Below are 8408 nucleotides of genomic sequence, written 5' to 3'. Positions count from 1 at the left end.
GGCAGGTTTGGGAGCTGGACCAGCCTCAAGGTTATTGTCCCTTCAGAAGCTTCGGAGGTGACAAAACCTGTCCTGTTCTGTCAGGCCTCTGTCATTGAAACAATGGGAATATACCCTGGTGTCTGTTAGGAAAAAAAAGCAACCAAACAGACAAAAAAGCAAAACAGAATCCATCATTATTATTTTTATGTTTCTGACAAAAGGAGACTGAATCTCTGCTAATGAAAAATATTAAAATTGCAGGTGTTCTGTCTAATGAATAATAACATGAGCATGGACTCGGCTTCCCACAGGCACCACAGATCATCCATGGAGTTCTTTATGTGCAGCTCATTTTGAACTTTGCCTATGTCCTTCAGCTATACAGATATAAATAAATAATTCCCCTTGATAAGGGTCTGGGAATGCTGTACTTTAAAAGATAAGAAAGCTTTGAGGGGAAATTGTTTCTAAATCCGTACCATTTGTATGCTGTTCACTGTTCACACTGAGCAAAAATTCATTCAGCAGGCACTTAACCAACCCTATTTTATTCCTGCTCTGTGTTCAACCTATCCCTCTCCTGGGGACATCTAACCTTCCATGTAATTACCTCTCCAAGAGTGGGAAGGAGGCCTGAATCACCTCCCCACCAACTGAATAAATACACAGATCCTGGGACAGGTTATCAGCTGCCCGCCAGGGGCAGGGCTGGCAGGAGCAGCGTGCTTGAGCCACGAGGAACTGCAAGACTTGAGTCACTTCTGTTCCAGCGCTGGGCCAAAGAAGGAGAATTTGGAATGTTTGCAGAAAACCAACCCAAAACACCCAGGAACCCAAACACCCAGGAGTTTTGGAGTAGTCTTGTTTCTTTGGGAAATAACAGCAATGGGTTTTAGCAGGGATGGGTTTTACCTGTGATGGGTTTTAGCAGGGATGGGTTTTACCAAGGGTGGGTTTTACCTGTGATGGGTTTTACCTGTGATGGGTTTTAGCAGGGATGGGTTTTAGCAAGGATGGGTTTTTCCAATGATGAGTTTTACCAGTGATGATGTTTTTGTTTTCCCTCAGGTCTGTCCAAGTCCCTTGGCCTCATTGAGGGCTATGGTGGCCGTGGCAAGGGTGGCCTCCCAGCCACCCTGTCCCCTGAGGAGGAGGAGAAAGCAAAGGGACCCCATGAGAAGTATGGCTACAACTCCTACCTCAGCGAGAAGATTTCTCTGGACCGTTCCATCCCGGATTATCGCCCAACCAAGTGAGTGCCAGGTGCTCCAGGAGGGAGTGGTTGTGTTCAGCTGTCACCTGAGCACCAGAAGTGCCAGTGGCTTTCACACTCAGGTTTGGTGCTGTCGGCTCTTCCCTCATCATTCAGGCTGGGGTGGCTGGGCTGGAACTGAGCTCGTGGAATCACAGAACCACTGAGGTTGGAAAAGCCCTCAAAGATCATCGAGTCCAACTGTTCCCCAGCACTGCCAAGGCCACCACTGCCCCATGTCCCCAGGTGCCACATCCACAGGGCTGTTAAACCCCTCCAGGGATGGGGACTCCACTCCAGCCCTAGGCAGCTGTGCCAGGGCCTGACCACCCCTTCTGGAAGAAATAATTCCCAATATCCAACCTGAAGCTCCCCTGGCGCAGCTTGAGGCCGTTTCCTCTTGTTCTGTCAGTTGTACCTGGGAGAAGAAAGTGATCCCTACCTGGCCCCACCCTTGTTTCAGGTAGTTGGTGAGAGTGAGAGAGTTCATCAAGATGATTTATCAGGGGAAAGCAGTGAATTTCTTCCCAGTCTGTCTCTGTTTTCCTAAAACAGTACAGGATTTTGGGTGGAATTGGTGCCATCAGAAGCTCAGCTCTGCTTTCACTGAGCTTTTGGTGTTTATTACCCTGTAAAAGTGTGCAGAGATTCTCCCTCCTTGTCAGCTCCTTCATGTCCCTGCAGGACCTCTGGAGGCCCTGGGCTCCTCTCAGCACAGGGATCCTCCTGGGACACTCTGGGATCTCCAGCTGGAGATCTGGGCCTTTAAAGGGAGTTTTTACAGTGACAATATCCTTCCTCTCCTTTTTTTGATTGAGCTTTTAAGGTGCTGGTGGTGTTTACCTGCCAAGCAGCACAGAAGAGGCTTTAAAAGAGGTGACACATCATTTTGTTAAGGGGAGGAGGAAAGACATGCTGCAAGTTTATCTTTGTGAAGGTTCATTTTAGATACAGCTGCCAGAGTGTTCTTCAAAATAGGAAAGTGTCAGTTTGTCCAGGCCTGGAGTGAAATCCCTGATAAAAAAATGAGCTGAGAGAGGTTTCAATTGTGAAAGATCCGTGCCCAATCACTGTGCCATTGGGGCAGTGACAAAGCTGTTGCCTGGCATCTGCAGAGCACTGAAGATCATGCAGCCAGGGATGCAGCTCTGTGTCCCCAGGTGCTGGCAGCTTGTCCAGGCTCTGGGAGCAGGGGCAGCTCTTGTTCCTTCCCCTCACCGGGTGCTGCCTGAATCCCGAGCAGCCCCTTGGAGCATTCCGGGCTGTCAGCCACTGAGAGCAGAAATCCTTGGATGAGTTTCCAAAGGAATGGAGGCCCAGCCTGCATTTTGCTGCTGCAGCTCCTCCAGGCACGCTGAATTGCAGGTGCAAATTGCACCTCTGCCTCTCTGATATGCAAATCCCGGCACCATGCCGAATCCTTGGAGCGAGACCTTCTCCAGCACTTACCTGAGGCTGAGCTGCTGATTTCCATTTCTCATCCACAACTCTGACTTCCAGCAGAGCCAGCATTACTTGGTGGGAATTAATTTGAGAAGTAATGTTTCTTTTCAGATTTTGGGGGAAGAAAAGGATTAATTCTGACATTTTTAGGCTCGCGTTGTATTTTTCCTCAGTTCCGCTGTCCATCATTCCATGGGAGAGTGGGGGAGAGGACAGGGCACAGCAGTTCATTAAAAATGCTTCAGTTTGGAGCTGGGCTGAGACTTGGGAGAGAACTTGTGGGTATTGACTGCAGCTGCACAACTTAGTGCCTTTTATCTGTGTAAGAATTTCAGGAGTGCGTTTTGTTTATTGGTTTTCTTTTTGTTTTGGGGATCAATTATCTTGGTACTGCAAGAGAACAGTTGGTTAGGCTGGAGTTTGCTGGAGAGTTTGGAAAGTTTCAGCTTTTCCTACTTCTGGCTTCAGGGCTCCCTTGCTATTTAGTGCATTCAGGTTTATGGCTGATTTTATGAAGGGTTGAACACAAACCATTTAAGTCAAGTATCCTGGTCTCTGATTAAAATAGATTCAAGTAAAGGGAAATTAGCCTAAATGGCTTTGAAATTGCAGCATTAGTGGAGAAAAACTGTTGAAAACCCTCCAGCTGATAAGCATTACAAAGCATGTAGTAGTTTTAAATATAATAGTGAAGCCTGTGTGGTTCAGCTAAAGGCTGCTGAGTGTCTGGAATGCCAATGGACTGGGCCTGGTCCTGGCACAGGCTGGCACTCCCCATCCTTTCCTCTGTTTTCCCTCTTTTTAAGGAAAGATTCACGTGGCCAGGTGTCCGTGCCCTGAGTGCTGGGTCAGAGCTCTGAGGCCTGCTCCTGCTCCCTCTTTGTGCCTGTGGCCGAAGGGAAGCAGAGCGAGGAGAGTTTAGGGGAAGTTTGGCACATTTTGTGTGTATTTCTGTGTCTCCAGGCTCCCTGCACCTCGTGGTCAGCATCACTGAGGGTCCAGGGACTCAGATATGCCTGCTCCGAGGGATGTCAGGTGCTGTTGGTGAGGAGGAGCCAGCCCAGCTCACAGCTCAGGGCCTCTCAGTCCTGCCCAGAGGCAGAGAAAGGAGGGAGGTTCCCTGGGGAAAATGGTCCCAGAGGTGTGAGGGTGATGTTCAGGAGAAGGTCAGGTCTTTCCCAGCACCAGGAGCTGGGGCAAAATACCTTGTTTGTCCTGATTTGGGGAATTGTGGTGTCACTTTCTAGTTGTTTGGGTTATCATCTTTGCTTCAGCTGAGAGATTTCCTTCCCCTTTCCCCTTCCTCTTTGTCCTTCCTTACCTCTTCCCCTCTCCCCTTCCCTTATCCGTTTCCCTTTATCCTCTGCCTTTCCCCTTCCCTTTTCCCCTCTCCCTTTCCCCTTTCTCTTTCCCCTTCCCTTATCCCTTCCCCTTTCTCCTCTTCCCCTTCCCTTTCTCCTTCCCCCTTTCCCTTTCTCCTTCCCTTTTCATCTTTTCTGTTTCCCTTTTACCTCCCCCCTTCCTTCTTTCCCCTTTCCTTTTTCTCTTCCCCTTTCTCCTTTCCTGTTCCCTTTTCTCCTTCCCATTTCCCCCTCCCCTTTCCCCTCTCCTCTTTTCCCTTTCCCCTTTTCTGCTTTCCCCATTCCCCTTTCCCTTACCCCCTTGCTGCTGGGGCTGCTCACCTGTGCTGGGAGGTGGAAACTCTTCCCTGCTGTTCCCCACTGAGAGGACTGGGTGTTGCCCTGGGCTGGTTCCCAGAGCAGTGGTGCTGATGCTCTGGATCCATGGAATGACGTGTGTGGAGCTGATTCCAAACAGGAGCTGTGCCTGTTCACACCTGGACCTCACTGATGTTCCTGATCCCGACCCTCTGCTGAGCAGGAAGGGCTGTGCTGGGTGTGCATGAGATTTTCCAGTTAATCAAAGAATAGATTCCAGTTTGGATGGCTGGGAAAGCTTGTCCTTGGGCCAAATAAGGCAGGACTGGTGTTTTGGGGTGAGTTAACCCAGAACTTGCTGCCAAACAGTGCCATAATGAGAAGGGCACTGGGAAGACATTTCTATGGTGCTTGATTGGGTTTTGTCGCTTTAGGATGAGATTCCTGTGTGTACTAAACTGCTTGTACTAAAACTGTTAATTCTTCATTGCAATTAGCACAAACAATGGAAGGAAAAACCACAAGTCCCAAAATACAGTTTATTTCTTTGCCTATAATCAGGAAATCTTGTTCTGGTAAACAATCTCTGCTTCCAGGCTGGAAGTACCCAAGGTGCTGCCTGCAGCCTGCAGGACTTCTACACAAATCTCCACAAAAGTGAGCTGGAGAGATTTCCTTCAATTTTCTGCAAAACCCTCTGAAGGATAAGGCTGCTGAGTGAGTTTTATTGTTCATCCATTCTCAGCACACACTGCCTGCCTGGGGAGGATAGGGGGGTTAGGGAGATGTATTGTTTTCTATATTGAAAGTGAAGCATATTTACATGGGATCCCAGGGCCTGCAGATGTTCCCTGCTTGGAGACAGCATTTTATGCACCTCTGTTTTATCCTATGATACAGGATTTAATGGGAACCTCTCCTGTGTGCAGCCAGAAAATAAAATTGCTTTGTTAGATCAGCCTGCCTGTCCATCTTATCCGGTATCTGATCTCTGATAGTGGAATTACCAGATGCTTCAGGTTGAAGAAATCATATTAAGGAAAACTGTGAGATAATCTGCCCATCTGGTATGTTCTGCCTCCCCCGTTCTCTCCTTTCCATCCTATCCAATATAAATGTGGAGTTCTCATTATCTCTTTAAAAGTCTGTTCCTTTCTGGAATCCTGCTAAGCTCTGATTCAGTGGTATTTTATGGCATTATAGGATTAAGGGGTAGATTTAAGAGAAATAATACCCACAATTGTTCGGACTATTGGATCATTGGGTGGAGATGACAAATTCCTGCTTTTTCTGCAAATCTCCTGACAGCTGTTCTCAGCAGGAGATCCTCGAGGTATTACAGTGATGATCAAGGATGGTGTAAGAGATAAGCAACTCCCACAGTTTGATTTTTCAGATGTTTTGAGGGCTTCCCAGCCTGGAGACACAACCCCTTCCCCTGCCTGCCTCGGGGTCCTGCATGTGCGGCAGGAAATGCATGGAGAGGGACTTTGGACAAGGGGGTGTAGTGATAGGATGAGGGGGAATGGCTTAAAAATGCCAGAGGGCAGGGCTGGATGGGATATTGGGAAGGAATTGTTCCCTGAGAGGGTGGGCAGGCCCTGGCACAGGGTGCCCAGAGCAGCTGGGGCTGCCCCTGGATCCCTGGCAGTGGCCAAGGCCAGGCTGGACATTGGGGCTGGGAGCAGCCTGGGACAGTGGGAGGTGTCCCTGCCCATGGCAGGGGTGGCACTGGATGGGCTCTGAAGTCCCTTCCAACCCAAACCATTCCACGATTCTGTGATGGAAAAGTTTTGGAGGTGTTGGGAGCCTGATCTGCTGCTGTGTTCTCACAGCACCCGGTCTGTGGTTGCCGTGGGCCCCCTGGGCCTGGAGAGGTGCCCTGGGCAGAGCCTTCCCATCGCCATCAGCTCAGGAGGGAACAGCTCCTCACGCTGGCTTGGTTTAACTGCGGCGTGTGTGGGGCTGACTCAGAGCTGTCACACGCCTGTCTCGAGTGCCTGAATCACGCGTTTATTTCCGGAGCTGCTGCCATGGGAGCCCGGCAGCAACTGGGCCTTTCAGCACCATCTGCCTTCGGCTGCTTTGTTACCAGGGTCCTGTGGAGCAGCAAGCTGAGAGCCTTTCTTTGGGATATGGTGCAGAACATGGAGAGTTTCAGCTTCTGGGTAGACTTTGGGTGGTTGGTTGACAACTTAACTTGAAGAAACGAAATCAAGCCTTGATTTAATTTTTATCTAAAGTGGTCCGTGTGTGGCCTCTGTGGGCTCTCAGTGTGCACTTGCTGAGTGCTAGAGCACACTGTGGGGTGGAGAGAGGCCCTGTTCCCCTTGGGGCTTCTCCCCATCCCTGCAGGGCCTCCTGCCCTCTGCCGTGGGGCTGCCTTGGGGCCTCAGCCTCCCCTCAGCTTGCAGGGCCCAAGAATTCCATTTTGGCTTTATAACCACAACAGAATGCATCTTTGGAGAGTGGTGAGTGTGGATGTGACTGACACACATCAGGACTGCCCAAGAGGAGACCGGGCATTGAGTCTCCTGCCCATGAGACTACTCCTGCTTTCCCCTCTCCTGTGCTGGATCCAGAATGTTCCTGCAGAGCCCACCCTGGCCACGGTTTGTGCCAGGGGGTTTGTGCCCTCTGGTTGGCTCTGATGGAGAAGTTTCACGTGCCATCATATTTATTTTCCTGTGGGGAAGAGCAGATCTCCTCTGCTGTGGCAGTAACTCAACTCCCTGGCTTTGCAGGTGCCTTTGGCTCAGGTTTCTCTGGTACCAAGGCTTTGAAATGAGGTATTTTCTCAGCACCTGCCACAGCTTGGGCAGGAGGTGCCCCTGTCACTGCTCCATACATCTCATCTCATCTCATCTCATCTCGTCTCATCTCATCTCATCTCATTTCCTCCCCAAAGCTGAGGTTACACAGCCTCCTTTAATGAAACAAAATGCTTTTTTCCTCTCCCCTCCCCCCACAGGACCATGTTGGCTTTGGCAGAAGTGTCTGAGATGTGCAGATATTACTGCAGCCAGTGGGAGAGCTCAGAGATGGTCTCCTCAAGGACCTGGGACATCCCTGAGCACACATCTGTGGGGATGGGCTGGTCACTCGTGTCCTGCCCTGGGCTGGGCAGCCAGGCTTGATGCAGTGAGTCTGAGGAGAAGGACAACGTTTGAGCAGACAAAAACAAACTACTTGAATTATGAGAGTGGTATTTGCTGGGAAATAGAGTTTCTTGCCTGTTTATTTGTTGTGATTGCTGCTTATTGCAAACAAAGGAGGTCAGAAGAGCTCCTTCTCTCTTGCATGCACAATGTGTTACTGCAGTTCATTATTTTACCTTCTGCAAAGAGTGCTTTGATGGGCTTCAGCCCTACATCCAGACAACAGCCAGGAAAAGAGAGGCAAGATGTAGGGCTTTTTCTTCGTCAAACAGCTGAAGCCAAAACTAGAGAGGAACCAAGACAGTGGAAGAATGAAAAAAAAATTACTTTCTCAGATGTGAAATTCCCTTTGAATCACATGTGGGAGTGTATTAAAAGATCCTTACAGCTCTAGGAAAAAGCCAGGACTGGTTGTGCACATTCTCTCCTAATAGATGGCTGTGGGTTTGATCCAGCATTGTGTGAAAAACACTCTTGCCCTTGGCTTTTTATAGCTTCAGCCATAAAAAAAGGAAAAGTCATAATTTCCAGTACTTGGAAAGGTGCCACCTGAAAATTTTCTGGGAGAGCAAGTAGAGAAATCAAGCAGTGAGTATCAGTGTCACAGCTCTGGCATGAAGGAGCTGTGCCTCAGAGCAGGGCTCAACCACAGCCAGAGCAGATTTGCAGTTCAGGGATGGATTGTTGGATATTTTCTGTCCATGTGTTCTGTCCTGCCCAGTCTGTCCCATCTCTGTGTGGTCCAGGCAGGTTTATTCTGCCAGGCTGGAAGGCACCCAGCTTAGGAGAATCCGAGAATCCCTGAGGTTGGAAAATCCCTCCAAGGCCATCGAGTCCAAGCTGTGCCCGATGCCCACCTTGTCCCCAGCCCAGAGCTCTGAGTGCCACCTCCAGGGATGGGCACTCCAAACCTCC

At 49.6% G+C, this 8408-nt stretch overlaps 1 protein-coding gene across 1 annotated transcript in view; it reads left to right on the top strand.

Annotated features, from left to right (window-relative positions):
* The window catches only part of WBSCR17 (Williams-Beuren syndrome chromosome region 17), a 212522-nt gene that overhangs the window by 57098 nt on the left and 147016 nt on the right, over window positions 1–8408 (top strand). Inside the window, exon 2 of the mRNA XM_017735290.1 lies at window positions 1051–1234. Within this exon, the coding sequence (XP_017590779.1) occupies window positions 1051–1234 (184 nt within the window). The remainder of the gene's footprint in view (window positions 1–1050; window positions 1235–8408) is intronic.

The sequence above is a fragment of the Corvus brachyrhynchos genome, unplaced genomic scaffold (assembly GCF_000691975.1).
Source record: "Corvus brachyrhynchos isolate BGI_N302 unplaced genomic scaffold, ASM69197v1 scaffold15, whole genome shotgun sequence".
NCBI classification, from domain to species: Eukaryota; Metazoa; Chordata; class Aves; order Passeriformes; family Corvidae; genus Corvus; species Corvus brachyrhynchos.
The sequence above is the reverse complement of the archived record's forward strand: the minus strand, read 5'-3'. Positions and strand labels throughout refer to the sequence as shown.